Source organism: Silurus aristotelis (genome assembly GCF_946808225.1).
Source record: "Silurus aristotelis genome assembly, chromosome: 5".
In the NCBI taxonomy this organism is placed as follows: domain Eukaryota; kingdom Metazoa; phylum Chordata; class Actinopteri; order Siluriformes; family Siluridae; genus Silurus; species Silurus aristotelis.
The window spans coordinates 1,341,824-1,368,620 of NC_139578.1; the positions used below are offsets into that span (position 1 = coordinate 1,341,824).

The following is a 26,797-nucleotide window of genomic DNA, read 5'->3' on the forward strand; positions in this document are numbered from 1 at the left end:
GAAGTGTCCGAGCTTTGTAAATGTTTATATGAAGTCTCCACAGACTTTGTAGAAGATATAACGAAAGCTCATTTAAAACACACGCAAACCTGAAGTGCAAAGACCTTGAGGAGTCAATTTGCATGATAATGATGTGTTCAGTGACATCATGCTTATCAGCCAGCACTTTGCAGAAATACAGGTGTGTTGCAGCGACACCAGAGCGCAGATAAATACCAAACTTTCTTTTTGTTTTGATCTGAGCTCTGAATAGAATTGACTGAAACATAAAAATAGAGCTCACTTAAAACCGATGCAAAAGATTTCAGATTTCAAAGTCACAGGCAACAGCAGCAAGACACAACAGCTTGTTGTTATTTTTTTCACAGTGATGGCACCTGCAGGCTCTGTCGTGAAATTTACTCATTTAAATATTAAACTAACCCACTCCAGATTTGCTATGTTGAAAGTGGAGACAGATAGGGGATGTATATTTGGTTGGGACCATGTTTGGGACCTGGTTTGAGACCTGGCTTACAATCGGGCACCAGTCCAGCACTGTCCATCAAGTGTGCAAACTTGGGACATTTTGGTGGGTGATGTCAGATCAGGTGGTGGGGCTGGGACAGGCCTGCAGGAATTGAGTAATAGAGCTTTTAGATTTTAGTTGCTGTTGCTTTTTGACACTGACACTGTTGCTTTTTTGGGCTAGAGAGATTGGGTAGTACATTCTGCAGTAGTCTAGAGCACACTGGAGAGAAAACGAAACCTTTAATCCCATTCTCACAGTGTTTATTCATGGACGTTGTTGCTTTGCTTAGCTCAGCAGCGCCTCTCATAAAATTTGCTGTAGGGTACAAACAACATGCTCACCAAGTGTCACTGAAATAAAGAACATAAAATTAGTGTTTTTTTACTTACATTTTTAATACGTTGTTATTTCACAATGAAGACTCACAATGAAAATCCTTATATGATTTATTTACTTTGGTTTTTGACTTTTCTTGGCTTTTGTGTGTTACATTTACAATATGTGGCAGGCTCTCTCATCCAAATTACCATCTTATTATCTCATTTAAACAATTATGCATTTGAGGTTCGAGGGGCTTGCTCACGGGCTCAGCATCGCCAAGTTCGGTGGTGTTGGGATTTGAACAAATGACCTTGTGATCAGAACGTCTTAGTGGGGATTTCAATAACTGGGGTCACTAAATTCTCAAACTGTCCTTAAAAATCCACCGATACCCTGATTCAGAATACAATATTACAAGACAAGAAAGTTAATTTGGAGATAGAGCGCTCTCTGGTGGCTATATTCAGAAGTCCTAGTTTTGTGGCATGATTTGTTCACAAGATTTCAACCAATCGCTTGAAGTTGTACGGTACTGTAGTGGCTGTTTGGTTTGGCTTTGAAGAAATTTGTTGAAACAGCTTTTCTCTTTTTTATCGGTTCCAATTGGAACCGATAAAAGTGCTTCTAAAATGGCACAACCAATTTGTTATCAAACAGATACATCAGAGACATCCATAGCAATTCTGTCTTGCTTTAGGTTTCATGAGTCGTCAGTCATTTAGCCTGAAATAACACTGCTGAGTTGGGTTCAAGTGGGAATCCCAGACAGCCACTACGGAGCCCCTTGAGCAAAAACATTAATCCCTGTTTACTCAGATTATAAAAGCATCCGCCAGTCAAGACGGCTCTTACTAGGGCCCTTCTGCATTCAGTCTGTTCATGATGGCCCTGAACCAGGTCAGAATCAGGTGGTCACAAAATGTAATATAATTTCTAGAGCACCTTTTTTTAACAATGATGTTACATGATATACTACACATAAAAAATTGGTTAAATTGCTTCTCTGTGTTATGCATGCATTGCTCTTCAAGCAGAGAGTTTCCTCTGAGGAAGTCATCTGTGCATAGAGAGCAGAAAAGATCATGAGTAATCAGTTTTTGAGGCAGAATCATGATTGATTTAGTAGATGTCTGTTACCATCAGTAGCAGAGGAAATTCAGCTTCTCACTGCAGTCTCTGTTCTCCCAAATAGTTGGGAGAACATCCCAGCAAAACTGAACTACTGGTCATCCCAGGTGATTCATATCAAGGTCAGGATCTTAGGATATCTCTTCACAACTTTTTGATCTCCCCTGATCACCTCTCACATCCAAAAGGTAACCATGGACAATCAACTGTCCTTCTTTTCTCATATGTTGTATCCTAAGTCAGCAACCTAGTGAATCAGTGTTGACTTAAAGCACTTTTGTACATTGCTCTGGATAAGAGCATCTGCTCAATGCCCTAAATGTAAATATAAGCTATTCATTCAAAATGGAGAGTGATGGAGTGCTGCATTAGGTGACCTGGCCTCCACAAATCACCGGATCTAAATCCAGTTGTGATTGTTCGGGATGAGTTGGACAGATGAACTCAATACCTTTGGGAACTCCTTAAGATTGTTATAAAACCATTCTAGGTGACTACCTTAGGAGGCTAACTGAGAGAATCCCAAGAGTGTCCAAAATATAAAACTGGGTTATATAACAGGGTTTTTTGTTTTGTTGTCTTCACTGTAAATTTTCATGGTGGGTCTGACAATGAGTGTCAAAATGACTGAAACAAGTTAAAATACATTAAATGTATGCACAATCAACAGAATGATAAAGCATAAGATTTGTCATTTATTGATTAACAATTATCTTAAGATATGAATATACAAACCCCCACAAACCTAAAACGCATAGTACACATAACACATTTCAATATTATACACCAGAAAAGGAAATACAGGTGATGGGTCCTTTAAATTGACATATTTAATAAGAATTAAATGAAAATAGAGCTAAGATATAGAGCAGATCCAGACTTTCACTAAGTGCTTTTCGAGAAGCTCGGCTTGTGCATCGTGCTGCAGTGTATTGAAATCAGTAGATGTGGTAGAAGGTTCACATCTCACCTCTCAGCAAGTGTTGTGTTAAGGAGAGAGTTAAGGGGTGAGTTACCACTCTGTGGAAGTCATTTGTACAAAGAACAAACAAGAGATCAAGAATAATCATAGTTTTATTAGACATTAAACTAAATGTGAATTGTACTGGATGTCTGTTACTCACCTTCAGTAGCAGAGGAAATTCAGCTTCTCACTGCAGTCTCTGTTCTCCCAAATGTTTGTCTTGGTGTTCAGAGCTCCACAGCGATAGTGTCGGCTTGGGCACGAGGGCAGCGAGAACAAACTCACCAACGGCGACCTGCTCATACTGATCCACTGTCCGTTCACAAAGTGCAGGCCGGTCCACACACTGACCGTTTGGGTTTGTGCTAAAGCATTTGCAGCCAGGTATAACTGTGCTCTAGAGATCGGACTGGCCAAGCCGGTGTAGTAAGTTCTGCAGTACTCATGAGCTTCCCCCCAGGTCTTACCGTCGTTCACCAAAACAAATCTCCAGAAACAATAAAATGGAAGAGCAAATGTACAGACCACATCGTTCCAACCCTTCGGACTCATAATTACACAAGTCTCATTTTCATTGAAGTTATCAGGCTGGTCAGGGCTCCACTTAAAGAACATAACTGATTCTCCATCAGACCATTGCCAGATATCTGAATTAAGTGCAATTCTGTTCAGCCCAATCCAACTGTCTAAAATGTTGGATGCAGCTGCATTCTTTCTCAACCTCTGGTTCTCCTCATTTGTAGTAATGGTTGCCAAATCCACATAGTTTTCCCTGCAATACCTCTGAGCAGAATTCCAGGTCTTTGTTTCAGACACGAGAATATATTCTCTTATTTGACATAACGCCATGCCACAAAGCAGGAGGAAAAAGACAATGGACAACTTCGTCTCTGCTACGATGCATCTGTTCTCCACATATCTGATGAGAGCTAATTTACAACCCATGCAAAATTGTATCACCTCTAAAAGCTCAGAGGCATTCATTTCACCCTTAATGAATTAACTCTGTGGCAGTTTCGTATGGTAGGTGTTGGGTTTGCATGCCTAGTCTGTGCAGGTGTCATTCCAGACTTCGGTCATGGACTTTCTGCACATCAACCTAGTGAAGCCACACCCACCCCTCATAAATGATGTCACACTAAAGAGACCGTATAAAGTCGTGTCAGAAGCCGGGACCTGGATCTTGCTTAAAAGATACTCAATTTCAGTTTAGTGATTGTGGTTTTTAGTGTGTTATATAGCCTGGTTTTCATTTGTGCCCCTTCTGACTTCGAGTTTGCCCTGTCTTTTGTAACATGTTTGATTAGCCAGTTTGTAAATGATCAAAAATAAAAAAAAACATGACTAATTTTTCAACCATAAACATACAATAAAAATTCCACGAACAATACACTCCATTAAGAACAATAAAAGAAATAGCACCCATTCTTCAAGACTACAAACTGAATGCACCTCAGCATCTCTCAAGCCTTAACAGTCAAATTAAAAAGGAAAAAAATCCCATTTGTGAACAAAATTTGCACACTTTATTTGAATAAATTACCTCAAATACAAACTAAACGAACCTCATTTGTAGAAGTTTTCCTTGTCCATGTTATGACTTCAGACTTGTTTATATAACCAAAAATACACCATGTACATGGGGGCTTGTTTCTTGTTTCTTCTTGTTGGAACTAGTAAGAGAAAGACCAGAAGCTAGAAATTATGATCACGTCACCCCTGTCTTATTTAATCTTCAATGACTTCCAGTTAAATCTCTATTACGCACTGAATAGTCGTGCACTGCGTTATCTAATTATGATCCACCACTTTTACTTCAGTCGAAAGGTGCAGGCTATTTGTTGGTACCTGAAATAATGAAGACTACAGCAGGGGGTGGAGCTTTCTCTTACAAAGCCCAACAGTTATAGAACAGCATGCCAGTTAGTGTTAGTGTTTTGGAGAACGGAAATGTTTGGATGCTGTCGTCCTCCCCACTCTCATGTGTTCACTCAGGTTAATTGACATTGACAATTGGTATGGCAGGCCATATCGTATACCAGATATCACTCATGTTACACATTTTTCATGCACATATGCATGTTGAAGCAGACGTCTGGTTTCTTAAATAATATGGGAAAAAAATATTCAATGTAGCCTCTTTAAATATAACTACATTATTATTGAATATTCCACTACTGCTGCTACGTCTAATATAGTATACAGTATGATCCTTTAATATAAAACTATAAATCAATTCTACAGTACTATAAAAGCTATAAAATATAACTATTTAAAAGCAATACTTTTGTTGTTTGCTTGTTTTTGGAAGTCTAGTAGTAAAAACCCATACAAATTTATCAAAATACATTTTCCTAAAGTTAATAAAAATGTGTTGGTTTTTTTTGTTTACCTCAGAAAAGGTCATTTGTTTGTTTGCCACAAAAGTTTTTTCAACATTTTTTTTTTACACATTGCATCACAGAAAGTTTTCTGATCTTCGTGGTTTTCATGAAAATGAAATCCAAACAATTGACCAACCCACAAAATAAAGAACAGGCCTCTGTTTTTTTGTGTCGGGTATAAATTTTAAATGCATTCATAAAAACAAGAATGATAAAGCAGAAAATTCTTTATTTATTGATGAACAATTATTGTAAGATATCAATATAGAAACCACCACAAAAAACAATATACATGCCACATTTAAAAAATATACCCTAGAAAGGGAACTCAATTCAGGATATTGGTCTTTTACATTTATACATTTAATAAGAATTTAATAAATATATAAAGATAAATAATTAAAAAGACTTCCACTGAGTACTCTTCGAGATGCCCTCGGCTTGTGCATTACACTGCAGTGTATTAATAATAGGAGATGTGGTAGAACGTTCATGTCCCACCTCAGAGCAAGTGTTAAGTAGAAAGTTCTTCTTTGTGGAAATCATCTTAACAGAGAACAAAACAAAATATTAAGAATAAGCATATTTTCTGAGACATTAAACTACAGAATCCTGGTGAATTGTACTGGATGTCTGTTACTCACCTTCAGTAGCAGAGGAAATTCAGCTTCTCATTGCAGTCTCTGTTCTCCCAAATGTTTGTCTTGGTGTTCAGAGCTCCACAGCGATAGCGTCGGCTTGGGCATGAGGGCAGTGAGACCAGACTCACCAACGACGACCTGCTCATACTGATCCACTGTTCGTTCACAAAGTGCAGGCCGGTCCACACACTGACTGTTTGGTTTTGTGCTAATGCATTTGCAGCCAGGTATAACTGTGCTCTAGAGATCGGACTGGCCAAGCCGGTGTAGTAAGTTCTGCAGTACTCATGAGCTTCCTCCCAGGTCTTACCGTCATTCACCAAAACAAATCTCCAGGAACAATAAAATGGAAGAGCAAATGTACAGACCACATCGTTCCAACCCAGCAGAGTTAAAATGACACAGCTTTCGTTTCTCCTGTTGTTATTAGGCTGAGAGATTATCCAATTAGAGAAACTCATTGATTCTCCATCAGACCATTGCCAGATGTGTGGATCAAGTGCATTTCTGTGCAGCCCAATCCAACTAGCTAGAACACTGACCCCAGCTGAAGCCTTCATTAACCTCTGGTTCTCCTCACTTGTAGTTATGGTTGCCAGATCCACATAGTTTTCCCTGCAATACTTCTGAGCAGATTCCCAGGTCAGAGGTTTAGAAGCAAGCACATATTCTCTTATTTGACCTACAGCCATGTCACCAAGCAGGAGGAAAAAGACAAAGGACAACTTCATCTCTGGTATGATGCTTTCAAGCTCTGTGAATGTGTGCTAAGGTCTCTTTAATCGCTGTTTAAATATACAGTGAGAGCTCATTTACAACTCATGCAAAAATGGATTTTCTCAGAGGTCTTCATTCAACGAACAGAAGCAACCAATAGCCTTCTCATTAACCTCTAGTTCAGTTTAGTTCAGGACAATGAGGACAATGTGGCAGTTCAAACTGAGAGGAATTTTATGCCAACTTAACCACTTCTTACAGCCATGGTGACCTGAAAAGATGGATGAACTGTCAGCCAGGAAAATGATTTGGAGTCTACTGTCTCAATGGTGAAACACTGGACATGAACCCTTTATTTAAACCATAAACAGACTTGAATAACATCAATATTAACAATAGCGCTTTTTCTTCAACAATACAAAATGAATGCAACCTGGTGTCGTTGAAATCCTAGCAGTCAAATTAGTAAGAAAACACACCCCATTTGAGTGCAAACTCTTGCACCTTTATATGAATACAAATTTTAAATTCAAACTATCTAGAACTATTGCGTAACGTAACCTTGACTTTCAAAATGTGTCATTTGTACTAAATCCCAGGCGTCTCAGTTCATCCTGACTATGTTCTAATTTAAAACTTAATATGGAAACACCTGGTCTTTTTTTTTTTTGAGAGACACCTACATAATCCTTTTGTTTAAATGCAACAAACTTGTAATGGTACGAAGATTTAACTTTGTTATTTTCTTTAAAAAATCCTCCCTTATCATGAAGAACAGCTTTACACACTCTCTGCATCCGGACACTTCATTTCTCTCCAAACATTTAGCTGGAATATTTTGCCGAGCCTCTTTTAAAACATGCCGAAGATGTTTTTTTCTGACCTCGTGATCCAGTTCACCCCAGAGAAATTCAATAGGATTTAGGTGCAGAGACTGGGCAGGTCATTCCATGATAGATAACACACCAAACGACTGTTTGCTCTCTAAATAACGATTACAGAGCAGGGATTCTCGCTTCACCTCATTATCTTCTTGTATGGCAAAGTTCCAATTAGCCAAAGGTTACAAACTGAGTTTACCTCTGGGTCATTGAAATCATAGCAGTCAAATAAGTAAAGAAGCACATCCTATTTGAGGGCAAACTTCCTGCATTTGATTTAAATATACAAATCTTAAAAATGCAAACAAGCAAGAACTGTGGAATGATGATGTGACTTTCTAAAGGTAATTTGTACACGTCTGGTGCTGCCAATACCAAACACTCCAAAGAGAAAAGATGTCCATGTTCTAAATGTGATTATACAAACATCAGCCCTGCTTATGTAACCAAAAAGCATCTACTAAACCTTATATGCACATGACTGTTTCTTGGTTTGTTAAATATCCCAACTGAATCTCTCTCAGTCTTGCATAAAGCCAACATTAAAAAATATTTAATTCAAAAAGCGCCAAAATCTTTTAAATAACCAATAACCACAATCTGACAGAGGAACACAACCTCCATGGAAGTTAAACCTGAGATGACCTAAAACAAGGTGTGTTATGTAAAGTGAAGTTCCATACAAATGTGAATCAAGGTAACAGGAAACAGGTCGCAGCACTCGTGGAAAAAAGCAATGCCAGAGGATGGAGTGGTATTCTCCATCTGGTTAGGGGAAGGAGCAACTTCCTAAGCCAAGCAAGAAGGTGTAGCGACGTCTCTAACTGAGCAACATTCATGAGAGAACAAAGAGACTAAAAAGAGTAATGCATGTGTGGAAGATGAGGACCAGTCCAGCAGGACATCTTCAGTAGTGCATGCAGGCAGAAAGAATGAAATTTTTTAGCAGTACAGGTGGGTAGAACAATGTCCTCCACAGAGCAGGTGGGCAGAATGACTTCTTCGAGTGATTCCTTTGTGGCTCCCACCAGCCTTCCTCTTGTTTGTTGCTACAAAAAGTTTTTTAGTTCCAAATATTTTTAAGTTAAAAACATTTTTATTAAGTAAATCTTTGTTCAAAATTTCACAGGATTACAGAGGTTTCTTGTTCTTCGCGGGTTTTCAGGGAGAGTGGAAGAGGAGAATAAAGTAGCGCCACCTACTGATCTTTGTCAAATTATTGAAATGAACTAGAACGGGGTTCAATTTTATACAAAAACATTTATTGAATTTTTTAAAAATAGAAATAAAAAAACGCATTAAAATAAATAAGTGCACAATTCATAGAATGTTTAAATGTAAAATGTATTTATTGGTTAAAAATATGATTATACCAGATAAGAAATGAGTTAGTTTCTTATTTTTACACATTCGATGGGTTTAATGAATGTTTTAATGAAAACAGCCTACAAATGAACGACTCCTCAAGTTGTCTTTAAAATCCACCGATAAACTGGTACAACGTTTCAACTTTTAAAATTATAAGACATGATCATGGCAATTAAAAGCAATTTGTCACGGCGCCCCCTGGCGTTTATTCGGGTGTCCTACTCTTGAAAAAAGCCGGTTTGGTTTGGTCTATCATTTATTTATATACATATCCCCCCCCCTTATAGTTTTGGTGCATTTGGAACCAATAAATGTGCCTTAATACCAGTACGACCCGTTCATTCAGAAGAAAAACATTATACATTACTTACTCTGACGCACAAGAAATTAACAAGTAAAACCAGGTCTTTGTGCCAACAGCTACAGCACTGCTGCATCATGTTTGTCGTGCTCTGTGCTTCGTAAGTCTTCCATGATTGGCATCAAATCCCAGGAGCTCCAAAAAGAGCCACTGCTGAACTCTATGTGCAGGAGAAAGTCCTTGTCGCCTGCTCAGCCTATACAAGCACCTGGTTTTGAACATGGCTCATATGAAGGCCCTTCAGCATTCACTCTAGCCACGGTGACCCTGAAGCAGGGCTGAAACAGGCGCTCAGGCTCGGCCCTCTGCTCGGCACAGTGCAGTTTCCTGCTTGGGAAATGTTTGCGGAAAAACCCCTGAGGTCTGGTGGAACACCCGGGGGAAGGACTCGGCTCACGACCTGCGTGGCATTAGGAAAGAAGAATAGAAAACTCATTAGATTACGGGTAGGTCAAGTCAACAAACTGCTCTTAATGTTATAAAAGAAAGTATATGTATTAAATCATTCACGTACCAGTATTTGATGCTGACTGACCCGGCAAGCTGAGAGGAAGCCCGCTGTCTAGACGACTGGGTTTAGTGTTGATGAAGAGGATGCAGAGAACACACACAGTGACGAGGAAGGCCAGGAGAACTACTGCAGCTACAGATAGACCTATAAGAGCACCGATACTACGGAGGGGGTACAAAGGGCACGAGATGAATAAAAGGAGAATTTAAGATTTAGTTATCAGATAAAACACCATCAGACAGAGGAGCTACCGACAATCCTATAACTCACCACTAGAGGGCAGCACCACCAGGCGCTCATTATCATTACATTACAGTTGTAGATTCTTCAGGATGAAGTATTTTGAGAAATTGGGCTTCCCCTTTTCATTATAGTGTTTCTGTTCATTACTGTTGTATTTTACAATATTAAATCTAATATACATTTTATATCCTATCAAGAGCCAATTATAGTATTATTATTATTATTGTTATTATTATTGTTATTATTATTATTATTATTATCGCAGGTTTGATCTTTCATCCAATAATGATTTTAAAATCATAAGAAAATTTCCAATAAACAAACCAATAAAAAAAAAATCACAATCTTTGATCATCATCGTGTTTTCAAGTGAAAGATCTCGTTCTGTTGATTTGATGCAAACATGATACTTTCTGTTGAAGCCCTCAAGAACCTCGAGGAACCTCATGAAGTCCGGTGCTTACCTGAGCCACCACATGTACCCGTACTCGTATGGGAAGAAGCCGTTGGAATCATCACAGCAGTATTTGAGGTCGCTGAAGCCGCAGCAGAACCGCGCGCGCTCGTCGCCGCCGTCTCTCGGGCACGCGAACGCGCTCACGAGCTCCTTCTCCGGCGTGTAGTAGCTCGAGCACAGCGCGCTCATCCTCAGCAGCTCGCCCAAAACGTGCGCGCACACTTCCTCCTTCTCTCTCTCTCTCTCTCTCTCCTTTCACTTTTCACCAATGCAATCAAATCCCCACACAAATCCCTTCTTCTACTTCTCGGCTGTTTCCATCGACTCCTTGTTGGACATCTAGTGCACTACCTCACTTTATATCCAAGGTGTTGAGTAAACGCTTTATACCTCAGCGCTATGGAATTCCGGATTCCTGATTGGTCAGGAGGTGCACAGGCGCCAGCCAGTGCAGCTGCAGTTCACCAGGTTCTCAAGTCATATGATGTAGGATCTAAAGCTAAAAAAAAAACAACTTACTCATTAATTATATAAATGGAAGGAGTCTCCAGTGTCAACACTTTTACATTCTAAAGAATTTGCATTAACATGGCTGAGAAACAATAAAAACGGAGGGACCTGCTGTTATCATCAGAGTTCTGTCATTTTTCTTTATGTTGCCGCAGATGTTAGAGAAGATCTCAGCATCCAGAGCAGATTAGAATAGCACGAGCAATCTGGTATCTAAGGAAACTGGAACTACCACTACTATGAAATATCCATTGCTATAAATAAACAGAACATAAAATCCAAATTAAATCAAAATTTGGTGCAACCAGCTTTGGATTTTGTGTCTTACTTGCACAAAGTCAGGGATTGTGTAGGATTAGATTCAGATGTCAGATGAACTAATTACACCAAGCAGGTGCTGCTGATCATCAAATTTATATGTAGGTTGAAATACAGTCATTAACTGAATCAGAAGCAGTTGTGTAGAAGCTTCAAGCTTCAGGGTGAGGAACATGCAAAGTCTGCTAAGGTGAGGGCCGAGGAAACCTAATGCTTATTTTTCTTCACCATCGAAACATCCAGCAGTACCGTCAGCAAAAAACTGGCGGAAAAAAGTGGGACCCAAGTACCATTTACTGTCCTGTGGTAATGGATTTATCCAGCATAGCCATTCTGAAGCAAGCTGCCACATGGATCATTAACTCCATAGTTTGAATAAAGACCCCATCGTTCTAATCACACAGGACCTGTTCCTACTTGGCACTGAAGCTTTTTAAAATAAAGCACTAAATTCACTCTCAAGCTAATTAAATTCACTGAACATTGGCAGACTAGAACGAGCAATTTGATTCATGTCATTGTCTAAGCTCTGAATGTCTCCTGAAAAGAACATACTTAAAAAAACACACCTTACGCAGACACACACAAGAATTGTACCCGTATAAAGAAAAATAACTTGGACCGTCCTTGACGTATTTTTCCTCATTTTCCTCTTCGATTTAGGCCCATATTTCACCGCTCAATGTCACGTTACAGTGTGCTGCAATGGTCTTTTTTACTGCCTGAAAACAAAAACAAATGAAGAACCTTGAGAGCTTAGAAACACCAAAGCACCACCTTTTACAGTGTATTGCCATGAGGCAACTATTGGCACTAAACGTTCTGCATCTGCTAAAGTGTTACTGCTGGTATGTTTCAAAAGATGACTTTGTCTTTGCAATACAAGATTAGAAAGTAATTTACATTTGTTTGTTAGTTTCATGGTTCATTTATATATTTATTTATTGGCTGTGTGTCTTGATTATCTTCTACACCATTGCGGAGGCGTTTGTTTGCTCAAGTGGCGGTTTTGACGTGTACCCTCTAATAACGATCAATGAGCTTTTGGGGATAATGTTTTGAAGAGACGGCGCGTGAAGATTTACTTGGGAAACAAAAGACACACAAACACGTCATCAGTGATTGTGGTGTTCACAATAGATGCGTAGTCTGCCCTTGTTCTAAACGTTCATTTTTTATGATCATATAATAGCCAGAACTATAAAGTATATCTGCCATGCCAGAAGAAAAACATCATCATCGAGAGAAAAATATAGGGTTAAGCAACACTTAGCAGACGCAAGGACAGAGTGCAGCAGAATCTGTTTCAAGAGCTGAATGGTCATCAAAAACAGACCAGATTTGGTATCGTTCACCAAGTGACATCAGGAATTTGACTTGCCCACAGGAAGACGTGTTGTTGACAGGATGACACAGTAAGCTGCTCTGATTATGGAGGTGCTGAGTGTGTGATAAAAGAGATTGTACTACTTTGTGTTTGTTTCGGTTTAAGTTATATGGGTCACGTAAAAGCTGCACAAGTTGTTGTTTGGTTCCTTTTTTCCTCTCCCATGTATCTTTCCAAGAACAATCCCTTTTCCAATTGTTCATCCTTAATCCAGCTCCAGATCCCTAATAGGATCGCTGGTATTAACTACAGGACAGTGCTTCCAGCTGTCAAGGCGCCTCCTAGAGGTCGACAGGGAGAACTAAAGAATGCAAGACGCAGATTTATGCAGTGCAGTAGGATTTACTCTAATATAAACACACCAAGAGTGGACTTACAAGACAGAGACTCCACCTGGCCGTCCTTCACTCGTCCTGCATGTGTGTACGTCGGGTTTGGGCTCTTGATTTGACACGTGTGTGGAAATGGATAAAGGAGGTGAAGCCAAGCCCCTGGGTGCCGTGTGGAGCCGGGTGAAGAACGTCTGCCAGCAGAACGGCCTCCTGATCCTGTCTGTGCTGGCTGTGGTGGTCGGCTGCCTGCTGGGATTTTTCCTGCGTTCTAAACATCTCTCTGAACAGGTTCGTCTTCTTTACAAGAGTTATACCTCTTTCTAAATCTTCTTACAATAAAGCCTTACTAAACTATCTCTGCTTGGTTAGTGCTTTTAAATCTTGTCAGCAAACAGAAGTTGTCAAAAATATCTAACAAAGAATGTCATACAAGTAAATAGAGCATCTCCATCTTCTGCATTTGTTCTGACACAAACATGACTATTGACCTCTTTTGATACATTAACAGGATGACTTCAGGACACCTGATTACCAGCAGCCGAACGTTTTGTCTCCACCTTTTACTTAATGTTGAATGTATCGACTTTTGCAGTGATGTTTCAACCTGGTAATGAAGATATTCTGTCAAAAAAACAAAACAAAAAACAAAGACGAACTACGTTTGCTACTAATGAAATGCTACTGCAGAGCAACACAAACCTTAGAGTGAGGCTCTGGAACACCAATTTATTTTAACCAAAATTTCACTTCTTGGATGCTGCAATTGTGGGCATGGTCAGCAAATCCAGCATGGTCCCGTGATGATAGAGTGAGCAATCTTCATTTACATAAAAATCATTTCTCTTATTATAATTTCTATCTTCTGTAGGAGGTGAAGTACTTCCAGTTCCCTGGAGAGCTGCTCATGAGGATGCTAAAGATGCTCATCCTTCCTCTTGTTGTCTCCAGGTAAAAGCACACAGCTTTGATTTTCTCCCTCTAAAAGGTTATGCTGCTTGTATAGAGGACTCACTTCATGAGTGAATTATAGTGTCCACCACACCAGACAAAAAGGCAAGCACCAGGAGTGCAGCAGGATGTTTTCAAGAGCCAGTATTGCAATGTGGGTCTCTATGCCAAATCACAGCTACTTTCCTTGATGTACAATGGAACAAGCAAAAATTGCTGCCATCCTGGTGCACCAGTGAAAATTCTGAAGTGTTTCCATCGAACAAAATTGAATTATTTGATGCATCTTCACTTAAACTGCACTCAACAATGAATTTGTATTTGTGCAGTTGCAGACTCTACACAGCCACACGTCCGGTTTCTTTGCCAGTCCCTGTTTCTGTTCAGCTGTTTGTGTAGTACAGAGAAAAACACTCAGAGTTGAGTTTTTGCCCTCACTAATTGTGTTTTGTGGAAGCTGTGCTTTGGAGAATAGCTTCATAAATAAATAAGCATATTGCTTAAAACACAGTAATGATAGTATTTAACCCTAGTTGAGCTAAGCGCTAACCAGCATCCAAAGGTTTTAGGTAAGAAAATAACACAGCTCTAAATTCGAGAACAGTGCTCAGACTAAGAAAAAAGCAGCAATTTTTTGTACCAAAGAGAATTGTGGGAAGGAAACACAGGACAAGTGGCAATTTTCTGGCTTTTAAGCAGATTCTTTTAAAGAGGATTGAAGTGTACATGTAGCTTTTCAACAAAACAGCAACATTTTAGGCATCTTTTCTGGCTGGATGGAAGCGAAGTGAAAATAGCTTTTTTTTTTTCTTTTCTTTGGAGATATAGAGTGGGATTCGATTCAAGTTGTTTTTGGTGTCCAAAAAACTTTGGACAAATCATAAATATATTAGAAAATACTTAATTGTTTAAAACACAAAATGGAAAAGTAATGTGTTGCCCAATATTATTGTCTTCTGGATGGTGTTGGTGAACGTTTTGGGTACATGCTGTGATGTTCTGGAATCTGGAAGCTATGAAATGCTCTACCTTTTATTTAAAGTTAATTTGGTTGGTTAATTGATAGTTCCATTTAATCGCACTAAAATCTGCTGTAACACAGGAGTGAAGCCCCAGATGGTCCAAAACTCCATTCGAATCAGATGCCATTGGACTTAATCCCATATTGCTGAGACACAATCAAACTTGCACACACACTACTTGTACTGTGTGCTTGATGACCTCACCAGGACCGAAATGCCACATCCAGACTTAATCTACTCGCTGAGATCATGCTGTTTTACAAAAAATGCACCCTGGTCAGTAAAATCTATTTGTAACATTAACTCCCCTAGTTTGATGTCTGGTCTGGCAGCGCTGGATGCTAAATGCTCAAGCCGCCTGGGAATCATGACCATCTCCTACTACCTCTGGACCACATTTGTGGCTGTAGTGGTAGGCATCATCCTGGTGATCATCATTCACCCAGGTGGAGCAGCGCAGAAGGAGGACTCTGAGGACAGCAGCAAGCCGATCATGAGCTCTGCGGACGCTCTGCTTGACCTGATCCGGTAAGATCATGGCAAACAACTTCATGCCACTAACACAAATGACAACCTTAGAGTCTTTAGTGTATCTAGTATCTAATCTTGTATTTGTAACAGTGAGGAAGTCTGGACCAACCATTGGAGCGTTAGGGGGTTAAATATTTAGGATAAACATTCATTGGTGCAATATTGATGTTGCATTGCCCCAATCAATAGTCCTAGTAAATGCCTTTGGGCAGATCAGATCCACAGACAGAACAATGCTTATGCCTTCCAGCACTGCTTATGCTACACCTGTTCAGTGTGTTCTCTCTTTCTCTCCACTAGCAACATGTTTCCTGCCAACCTGGTCCAAGCTACTTTTCAACAGGTGAGATATCACAAGCTTTGCATCTCTAAAACAATATGAAATGCAATCATCAGGTCACATTCTTTATCATGACAACAGAGCTCTATCATACCACTATTAATAATCTCTCTCCTCTGCCTTGACAGTACCGCAGCAGGAGTATCCCCATCTTAAAGCAGAAGCCTACCGTGAGCCAGGACCTGATAGAGTCAACCACCAGGCGCGTCCTTATCTACGGCATCCAGGACGACAATGGCACTGACATCCAGAACTTCTCTCTGGACTTAACACCACCTCCTGATGTGGTTATCAGGACGCTGCCTGGCACCAGCGATGGCATGAATGTCCTGGGAATTGTGATTTTTTCAGCCACCATGGGTGAGTTCATGGCTTTGGCTTTCTCTTGCTCGAGATGTAAGTAGATTTAGACACTTATGCAGACAAAACTTTTACCCATGGTCTTCTTTCCTGTGGTCTGATGGAGCTACACACTGTATATGTTGTGGAGAATATCTACATGGGTGACAACAGGGAGCAAACTGGTTTGGTTGTCAAGTCATAATGACTTCCACACACTCAGTGCATTCACTGGTAAAACGGTTTTAGACAAAGGTATCACGGAGGATTCAATTCGGATATTTATACAGAATCATACATTTACCTAATTTTAGCTGAGTAATGGTGAAGGTCCTTGTGCAAGAGCTCAACACTGGCCAAGATTTCGCAACTTTCCAACCAGTAACAGCTGAGCCACTGCTCAAGTGGGGTATATTTTTAAAAATAAATTAATTCTTGCATCCATCTTTTTTAAAGCGAATAATCTTGGTCACGGTCATGTCGATTTTGTCAAAATACGCCTTTGAGGCAAGATGTCCATGAACATGCAAGTAGCATCTTCATCATTGAAGATCTTGTCCTTCAAACAAGCACAGCACAGTACTCATTATGAATGAATACATTTTGAGACAACTTCTTTAGAGGAAATTGTTCTCTGGGTTTTCTGGTTTCTGCCATTTAATTATATTTGCTCAGTTGAAAAATGAATCTTCAGGAGCATTCATCTCTCAGTCTACATGTGTAAAAGCACCAGGGTTATAACGTTCATGCCATTTTATTTTACTAGGAATCATTCTTGGAAGAATGGGACCTAACGGCAGTGCGCTGGTCAACTTCTGCCAGAGTTTAAATGAAGCAGTGCTGAAAATTGTAGCAATCGTTATCTGGTATGTAATTCTCAAGCCTCTTGATAGGAACTCTGTAATGAATGCAATGTTTTCTGTCCCATATTCGTTCTGGCTCGTTTTATTCCCCAGCAGTAGAGCTATTACTTTTTTTGCAGGTATTTCCCCTTTGGGATCGTCTTCCTGGTGGCTGGCAAGATCTTAGAGATGGATGACCCCTCTGCCATGGGGAAGAAACTAGGTTTCTATGCCATCACTGTGGTTATTGGGCTGATCATCCATGGTCTCTTCATCCTGCCCGCCATGTACTTCTTTATTACAAAAAAGAGCCCGATTGTTTACATCCGAGGCATTCTGCAAGCGCTGCTCATCTCGCTGGCCACTGCATCCAGGTAAAAACCGCATCACCACCAAATAAGGGCTTTCTGGGTTTTATTTCCATACATTTTAACATTGTTAAGAATCACCTGCACCATATATTTGCTATTCCAAATAATTTCATTTCTACAGGATTGTGGTCCAGAAAACATAGCACAATGCTCCACTGGGCCTTTTGACAGATTTGACCATGTGCACCTATTCCAGTACACTGGAGTGTCATTAAGATTCTATTCCCAATCACTCTCAAATTTCCTTTTCTCTGTAACTATTTAATGCTCGTCCTGACAAACTGTGTCTAAAACCTTGCTTCACACTTCAGCTCTGCCACACTGCCTATCACCTTCAAATGCCTCTTGGAGAACAACCATATCGACCGTCGCATCATCCGCTTTGTCTTACCAGTCGGAGCCACCATCAACATGGACGGTACGGCACTCTATGAGGCTGTTGCTGCCATTTTCATTGCTCAGGTCAACAACTATGAGCTGGACTTTGGTCAGATCATCACCATCAGGTAGAGCGGCAAAGTAAAAAAATTGTGAAAGACTTATAAAGCAGAACGCTTATTTGGGAAGTTTTTTTCTAAATTAAACATCTACATATGAACACTGGGTGGAAGTGACTCCAAACACAGGGTTTGATTTGTCTTCCAGCATCACAGCCACAGCAGCCAGTATCGGTGCAGCAGGGATTCCTCAGGCTGGCTTGGTAACGATGGTGATCGTTTTAACCTCAGTGGGGCTTCCTACCGACGACATCACATTAATCATCGCTGTGGACTGGGCCCTGTAAGCCCATACTTCTCTCTGCATATACTTACAGAACAACCCAGGAGAAAAAAAATAAATCATTAGCCAGTGTACACTATAGGTCAGGATTCCAATTGGAAAATGTGTCTGTGTTTCAGGGACAGGTTCAGGACGATGGTGAATGTGATGGGGGATGCTCTGGCCACAGGAATCATGGCGCACATATGCAGGAAAGACTTTATAAAGGAGGGTGAAGAGGTGAGATCCATGTTCATGTCTCGCTTAGTTGAGTTTATGAAGGTTAGCAATTATCCAGGTCATCAAAGTGTGTAGAACATTCAAACATTTCACAAAGCTACATCAAAGCATATTTATAATGTTATTGCAGATTCCTCTGATCTGTGAAACCAAGCCGATGATGAGCATACAGCAGTTGACATCCTACCGGAGCAACGGCTGCTTCCAGCCTCCTCCGGCACGCTCCGAGAAACCTGAACGCCTCTCCCCAGAGGTGGCTCGCCTCGTACAGCTGGAAGAAGGACTCAGAAGCCTAAGAAGGAAGCCGGAGAGGAAGCCGCCTAAGAAGTCTACACACCTCATTAAGAGGGAAGACAAGGGCCGAGATCGAGCTCAAGACCACTTCACTGTTGACATGAACAGCCTTGAAACAAACGTCTAAACTCCTTCAGATCTTCTGGACCTCATAGAAGTGTACAAGAAGAAGTGCTGGCAATGTTCTTCTGTTCCTTTGCTGAGTGAGCACTGATGGATAGTGGAGCTTCAAATCAGGGTGTCAATACATTATATGGACTCAATAGATCTGAAATGGTCTGGTCCTACCTCTGGAATTTACTATCTGATACACAGCACATATCATGAGCTCTTTCAGCTCATTACAGGTCAAGATGGACATTATTTTAGTAAAAAATGGATGGAGATCTTTTTTTTTATAGTTTGTTTCCTGGGCAAGGCCCTGTTGACTTTTTCTATGCTTTTTTTCCATCAAAAGTTCCCACAATTCTTCTTATTGAAATGGTATATATTTCTAAAAGACCTTACGCATGCCACGTATTTTGTTTTGTGTTCTTTTTCTATTGTAGCTCGTTTTTGTGCAGTAGTGTTCAATCAGGAAGATGCATCAATAATAAAGTGTTTTTATATCTCGCACTAATTGGCCAGAAGGCATCGATTACACAGAGATGGGTATAGTGAAGTTTTCTGAAAGTAGATGATTTATTTAACGTTGACTGATGGAGTCTCCGGTGTCGGTGCTTCTGCATTAGTTATAGGGTTTTTTAAAGTACAGCCACAAACAGACACCTTAAGAAAAAAATGACCTCTTTTAAACTGATGAAAAGAAAATACAGACTGTTACAAATACTTAACCTTCCAAATTGCACCCAAGGTGTGGCACTTATTTTATTTCAATATTATTCGTAAACACACAAGCTGACACATAATTCAGTTAAGAAACAGACTGTGGAAAGACAGTGACAGATGGTGAGGGAGTTACAGGGGGAAGGCCTACTCTTAACGCTTACTTAGCGTGAGCGAATGATAGGAAAATAACACGCCATCCAATTAAGTATTGTAGTATAATAGGTATTGAATTTACATGCAACTCACTATTGCCTTGATTGAGCTTGGTGGGGTATGGGGGGGGGGGGGGTTGTGTTTCAAGAAAAAATCATTACTCATATCATAACAAAAAAAATTTTCAGGCTAAAGCCTTAGTTATTAGTTCAACAAAAAAATTATATCATAAAAATAATCTTCACTTTTAATGTAAGAAGAAAGAATAGAAGTTCACAGTTCCAGGAGTATTTCTTATAACTAACTTTTCATCTCCCTGTCGATTTATGGCACTATTTCTTACAATAATAGTCGTCATTTCTTTTTTCAATATTTTATGTTTACGAGTTTTGATATCCTAGCTTTCTAACATTCCATGTGGTCAGTTTTGCGGAATATTTACGAAAGAGTTTGCGGAATTTATATGAAGGTGCAAAGACGAAAAAGGTAAGATGGACAACTTGATATTTTGGTATTTGGTATTTGATATTTTTAATAATTACACATACTTAATTTTTGCATGAAAATATAAAAATTTTGTTACAAGAAATCATTAAAACAGTGAACTGAAGACATCATAGTCTTCTACCCATTTCCCCATCAATCTGTGCTCGATCTTGACCCAACGTACAATTACACAACATCAGATTTATCTTTCCACACTAGGAAAATCTTATCAGGTTACAATTCAGAGATTAAATAAATGTTTATTCTTTGTAGTAGAGGCACAAGATGTGATGTATTTTCTAGATAATAAGGAAATGTGAGACCACCATCCATACCGCTTCAAACTGTTAGTGTTGTTGTTGTTATACCCTATTAAAAACTATGAGCAAATTCACCAGCTCAACCTGAACATCATTCTGAATTTCAGCTGGATCACATACAGGGCTTGATCTTATACTGTTGTAAGAGGTGGTGATGTTCATTTAGAAGTGACTGCTCTAAATTTGAGATTGTACAGTATTGCACACCCAAAGCCATAACCACAGAATTCCACCCAGACATTTAGTTCCGAATTCTTCACAGTTTGGCTTTTCCTGGTGTCAGCTGGAGGCTCTGCAGCTTCATCGCCATTCCCATGTTCCCAGTAATCTTTAGCTTGCCTTGGAAAAAGGCCTTTGGAACGAGAATAAGAATCAAGATTCTTACCATCACAATGTATTCATCTGGTATAATAGAAATAGTGGAAAGATACAGTAAAATGCATGCATGCCTCTTTTACGGAAAACACAGTAGCCTCAGATGCAGGTAGGGGGCGTGGCTAAAAGGTTTCCAGCATTAAGCTAGCATAACTTTAGCTAGGTAAGGTTTGTAAACTCACGCAAGTTCAAGTGCAGTAAAAAAATTAAAAACTTTCTGCATTTGATGTAATAAATACTTGTAAGAACTGCTTATTTGTATATTCGAATAATCAAAATGATATGTTCACAATTTGATGTTTTAAACGTGCAGGTAATACGTGTCAAAAGTTACAGAGATTACTCACGGTCTGTGGATTGAGTTTCCCAGTCATCAGCTCGAGGAGATCAGCGTCAGACATTGCGATCGTGCAGTCAGATTTTTTCTCTGCAGGAAACAAGAGACCTGGTTAAAGCTAATTAAAATAAATACGTGAATAATTAATCAAATAAATAAATAAAAAGTAGAGGTGGTGGATTTCCTATCAGAAATCTAAAATTAGCTATTTAAATATGCAAATAAAAGCAAATTAGGGTTTAACTAGTTGGCAGAATCGCAGCTTTATGTGGGGGAAAAAAAGAGAGCTCTGGTGTCACGATGCACTTGAAATGAGCCAAAACTCATTTTGCTTTCTCGTACCATCTGCTCTCGCTCGCATGCTGTATAATGCTGCATAATCACAATCTTAAATAAATAAATAAACCCGCAATGACAGACCTGCGTCGCTGGTCACCGAGCCTTTCCCGTTCTTCACATCAACAACCCAAAGAGCTTCTTTTCCACCAGGGCCGTCCTTCACTTTAAAAGCAAAAATGCCTCCGATCTTCTTCACGTACGCTTCTCCTTCCTGTATGGGCCACAAACAGCTATCGACACAAAACTTTCGAATGTGTAGAAGGTGAAACTAGGATGAGCAGGTTGTCTCGTTCCTACCTCCTGCAGTCTCTTTTCGATTTCTTTGAAAACCGCATGAGATTTGAAGTCCTCCAGACCGGCTGCAGCGCTGGTGGGAAACGCAGCAATCTGCGACCTGAGGGGGGAAAACAGTAACACGCTTTAATGATCCTGGGGGTTATGTATCAAGTCCAAGGTCCTGGAAGTGCGGTGTGACTGTGACAAGTGCTGAATGTTAACATTTTTATTGAGTGTGAACAAAAAAAATCTAATACATAAATGTAACTGATCTTTCAATTGTTCATTTTTATTCATTAATTAAAATATGCCGTTTACTGACCACAAACGGTTGCACAAAAACTACGTTTTCCGGGGTTTTACAGTAAAGAAGGGGTGGTTAAAGAATTGTGCTATATCGATATAATCTAAATACAGATCGATAGCAGTGAGTGTGTGCGAGATCTCTCACCTTGCTTCCTGAGGGAATCCCATCCTGAATAGTGTAACCACTACGGCTCCACCAAGGCCAATGTTGTGCTGCAGGGCGACCTTCGCCCTCGGGACCTGCCTTTTCCCCGCCTCACCTCTTAGCTGCCAGCACAGCTCTGCACACTGGGCCAGACCTGAGCAATCAAACACAGCACAGAGGGAAGCCTTGAAAACCTGAGACAGACCTGAGCAATTAAACACATCCTCCAATTACACAAGACCTGAGCAATCAAACACTGCACATCAATAAATACCTCAGCCACCTAAAACACACCCGAGCAATCAAACACCTGCTTCAATTCAAAGAGCTCAACATTCAAACAGAAAACATGGTGAGAAGTCAGCGGCCTCAGAGAGCCCCGAGAAATCGAATCCTGCATCCTGCGGAGTTCATTCACTCATGTTCAAACACCCTGAGCACAAAAACAGGTCAAAGAGCTTATAGTCATTAAACAGAAGAGATCGCCTGAGTCAGATCAAAGTACTCGGTACACAGAACATGACGGGTCAAATTCAAGCAAATGTCCATTCACCTAATTCTCTGAACCGGGATTGGGATTAAAACTGAAGGATTGCGCTGTTAGGATTTTTCTCCATCCAGGTGTGTGTAAACCCCATAGCATGTGTTTAGCTTGAGCCTATTAACACCTACTTGCCTGCACCTTGACACATTACGTCACTTAATTCCCTTCGTGTGAGCTTCTCCTTCTGTAGTGCATGGCGTACCTGTAGCTCCGAGCGGGTGTCCCTTTGATATGAGCCCTCCGCTCGGGTTCACTACCCACTTGCCCCCATACGTGTTGTCCCCTCTGTCAATCAGATCTCCGGCTTTACCTGCGAGCAAACGAGAAAGTGACGTGCAAAATCCTTAATCTGTTTTCCAGTCAAACAAACAGGTAAAAACATGTTACACGAACAACCTACAGTATATGGAATTATTTCATATGTAAATAAATACACTGTGGCTTTCAAACCATAAATCTTTCTGAAAAAGAAAAAAACAAACCAACACAGGAACTAGGGGGAAAAACCCCTAAAATACCTTCAGGACAGAGACCGAGAGCTTCGTATGTGATGAGCTCGTTGGCTGAGAAACAGTCATGCAGCTCGATGACATCGACGTCTGCCGGTTTCAGGCCTGCTGCCTGGAAGCACTTTTTGGCAGCGAGGCGCGTCATGTCGTAGCCGACCTGAAAAGAAGGAAGAGCAAAAAAGAAGTGTGTAATCTGTATATCTCATCCAAATAAACAAACAAACAATATTTCAAAATTCAATAAATGAATCAAGCAACAGCAAATACATCAGCTTGGCCTAAGCCGATACAAGCTCCGCCCACATGCTCCTCATTTTCCTCACATGCTCATTCCATATGCATATACCATGCCTCATTATAATCGTTATATTCATCTAGTGTGCTTGAAGCACATCCAGATTTCTAGTGCTGTTATAGGAAGATTTGGGGTGTGTTTTATGCAAATTATATGCAAACGTATGCATATGACGTGATTATTATACATTTTTTAAAAGAGGTAAAAAAAAAAAAAAGAGCAAAAAATTATCTGCTTCATCCTCCACCCACCATCTTGATGCAGCTGTTCTCCTCAAATGTTGTAGTGAGATCAGTGACCATCTCCTGAGCGATGATCTCCACAGCTTTGGCCTCCAGACCGTGTTTCCTCACAAATCCCTCACTGGCTAGCACTGCTGCTCCGGCTCCATCAGATGTAGGGCTTAAACCACATACACGCACACACAAACACATCAAGATGTTCTTACACAATCCGGATTAAACCTTAAATCTGCATGAGCCCTACATGAGCTACTTACCAGCACTGAAGAAGTGTGAGGAACTCAAAAACCTTGCGTGATTTAATCACCTGCTCCAGACTGTACTGGTCCTGAAACTGAGAATATCTGAGGGGACATGTGGAGAGCAAGAACAATGTCATGGTGCTGTTTAGAAGACTAGGTGTACTAACTAATCTAAAGGTTTATCATCTTGGAGATCTAAAATCATGTTAATTACGATAGTATTTCAGACTTCCTACTGGTAAGAAGATAAAGATGAAGCTTCGAAAACAGGTTTGTGTCTTGTACAATGGTGTGTCTCCAACTTTGTGGTAACAGTTCAGTAACGAACCACGTATGGGTGGGAAAATCGGGTGAAATGACAGATTTGGATTTTTTTTACTTACGGATTGTTAATTGAGTGCTTGTGATTCTTCCAGGCAATTTTGGCAAAGTGTTCAGGTTTGGTTCCTACAACACACACACACACACACAACATGAAACCATGTCACAAGATACACAAAAAAAAAGCAAACAAAAAGGAACAGAGTCCTGCTTCCACGTCTTACCGTACTTCTCCATGTGTTCTCTCCCAGCGTTGCCGAACATCTGAGGAGCAGCCGGAGCTGCCGCTATGCCGTATCGGTTGATCATCACCTCCATGTGTTTATCCATAGGGTTGGTTCTGTCCATGTACTGCAAGACAACAAAACCCCAAATATTTACACACAGTTATAGTTTCCGTTGACTCGTATCCATTTGTCTTTACTGCTCTGTCCATCTGTCCTTTCACCTTCGAAGACAAGGAGCCTCGTTCCATCTTCTCGAAACCCAACGCGAGCACACAATCAGCCAAACCTTTCAAAAACAAAGCAGGAACAAACTTCTGGCTTATTCTGGAGTTCTACATTCTAATGTATATAGATTTAAATAGGTATCTAATGTATAAGGCTTATTGCGTGTGGAGTCTCGTACCTCCCTGGACGAGCTGGCGGGCCATGAAGAGCGCGGTGGAGCCCGTGGAACAGTTGTTATTGACGTTGATAATAGGGATGCCCGTCAGACCCAGGCTGTGGTATATAGCCCGCTGTCCGCACGTGGAGTCGCCTTCAGGAGCGATCACAAAGTTTAGTCTCGCTGTCGTAATCCGCGTAACCACGAAAAGTGTCTGAGAAATGAAAGTGTACCGTAAACATATCCCACGCAGGCCTGTTCGACTGCGGAGTACGGCACTCCTGCATCGGCCAAAGCTTTCTGTCCTAAAACAGATCAACCTGATGTCAATAAAGACATTTATAATAGGGGTGACTTATTGCAATTTATTAAAAATGTATAATAATAATACAAAATAACCTGCTTCTTTGGCCATTTCTGGATAATCTCCATCTCTTGCACCTGGCTTATCAAACTGCATGTTAAGAAAAGAATTATATTTTATAATTATATAGTCATTATAATACTGTTATAAGTTATCATTTTCTCCCAGAAACATGCCAGAAGCTTGATTTCTCTTGCATTTTTAACGGCGAAAACTTGAATGAATGATCTCAGAACCTTCAGGATGAAACCCTGGTACACCAATTCACTATGAACTCTCACCTACTGTTATATAAGAGCAACCTTGAACCCTGGACCCAGAGTTCAGACAGTTATTGCAAACCAGATATGGGCTTTGTACAGATTCTGTAGCGATTTTGGGGTAAAAACAACTAAAAAACATATATTGCACGTGTTTATATTGTTGTCAGGTTTGTTCTAAAATAAATATAAGTAAATATAGCCTTTAAAAAGATGTACTACTTTGACAACTTGCTTCAATGCTCAATAGAGTGGCTAGAAAATATTTATAATGTAGTGACATTTATTTAAATACATTTGTTAATGTTGTAATTGACTAGTTGATGACGAGGAGGCACTTCTGTAGTAAATCAGGTCAAAACTTAGCTAACCGGGTCAGCTAGCATGTAGCATACGGGCTAACAGACGGACGTTAGTTCGTTTTGCAAGACTGTTCGTAATAATTTGTCATTAATGTTAGCACGGAAAATGTTTCTTTTACCTTCGTCATCCCGACCCCAACAACAAACACTCTGTTCTTCGCGGGAGCCATTTTCCTGAAACTGCACCTGACTAAGGAACTCCTGAAGCAACCACAACCTTCACAATACTGGGAATCGATTCCGAGGTGTCGATTCTGGCTTAATGGTGGCTTTGAAAGGAGGCAGGGAGTCGATTCTGAAGAGTCGAGTCTGCCTTAATAATTGAAATTGGAATTGATTCTAAAGAGTCAATTCCAAAGAGTTGAGGGTTTCGATTACATTGAACGATCGAAGTAAGAATTGGATGGGGATTTAAATAAAATAAAAGCAAAACAAAGAGAAGATAAAAATGCCAGAAAGGTTTTAGTGGTAACTTCTCAAGCAACATTTTCTAGTTTGTCGAAAAATCTGAGATTTGTGGACACAAAGTGCCAGAGTGAAATTTTGCAACAGCACAGGATCAGAATTAGATTTTAAGATTTTATCATGTCCAAAATAAAATTAAATATTGTTGAGGTTTAGGGTCGTGCATTTCACACATAGGCCTACATAAATCAATCCACCTCTTAATACCACCATCAGGTAAAGAACACACACCACTACTTCCACTCCAGAGGTGTGTTAGTCCAGACAGGATGTCCTGTAGACCTCGTACTTCTTACAGA

General features: G+C 40.2%; 3 protein-coding genes across 5 annotated transcripts; 1 reads left to right on the forward strand and 2 right to left on the reverse strand.

Annotated features, from left to right (window-relative positions):
* The first annotated feature begins 8,267 nt into the window (after positions 1-8,267).
* Positions 8,268-19,335, forward strand: slc1a7a (solute carrier family 1 member 7a). Of its 2 annotated transcripts, XM_083543114.1 has the most exons (12): positions 8,268-8,501; positions 12,917-13,322; positions 13,903-13,982; positions 15,317-15,532; positions 15,836-15,878; positions 16,004-16,235; positions 16,981-17,080; positions 17,197-17,430; positions 17,739-17,933; positions 18,073-18,207; positions 18,327-18,426; positions 18,557-19,335. In XM_083543114.1, exons 2-12 carry the CDS (start codon positions 13,167-13,169, stop codon positions 18,845-18,847), a joined length of 1,782 nt encoding a protein of 593 aa, XP_083399240.1. In that variant the 5' UTR covers positions 8,268-8,501; positions 12,917-13,166; the 3' UTR covers positions 18,848-19,335. The 2 variants fall into 2 exon arrangements, with proteins under 2 accessions (XP_083399240.1, XP_083399241.1); XM_083543115.1 differs by lacking the exons at positions 8,268-8,501; positions 12,917-13,322 and having other exon boundaries at positions 13,901-13,982; positions 15,337-15,532.
* Positions 8,878-11,348, reverse strand: LOC310727056 (protein shisa-like-2A). Of its 2 annotated transcripts, none has more exons than XM_083543123.1 (4): positions 11,106-11,348; positions 10,495-10,986; positions 9,812-9,948; positions 8,878-9,676 (listed from the first exon to the last, which is right to left on the reverse strand). In XM_083543123.1, exons 2-4 carry the CDS (start codon positions 10,674-10,676, stop codon positions 9,468-9,470), a joined length of 528 nt encoding a protein of 175 aa, XP_083399249.1. In that variant the 5' UTR covers positions 10,677-10,986; positions 11,106-11,348; the 3' UTR covers positions 8,878-9,467. The 2 variants fall into 2 exon arrangements, with proteins under 2 accessions (XP_083399249.1, XP_083399248.1); XM_083543122.1 differs by having other exon boundaries at positions 9,791-9,948; positions 11,106-11,346.
* Positions 19,336-20,628: 1,293 nt separating the features above from the next.
* Positions 20,629-26,308, reverse strand: scp2a (sterol carrier protein 2a). Its single transcript, XM_083541310.1, has 16 exons — positions 26,153-26,308; positions 25,447-25,501; positions 25,281-25,352; positions 25,069-25,200; positions 24,887-24,951; positions 24,663-24,789; positions 24,501-24,564; positions 24,133-24,219; positions 23,885-24,035; positions 23,348-23,495; positions 23,032-23,139; positions 22,286-22,439; positions 21,856-21,952; positions 21,640-21,769; positions 21,230-21,309; positions 20,629-20,859 (listed from the first exon to the last, which is right to left on the reverse strand). Exons 1-16 carry the CDS (start codon positions 26,201-26,203, stop codon positions 20,764-20,766), a joined length of 1,617 nt encoding a protein of 538 aa, XP_083397436.1. The 5' UTR covers positions 26,204-26,308; the 3' UTR covers positions 20,629-20,763.
* Positions 26,309-26,797: the final 489 nt, after the last annotated feature.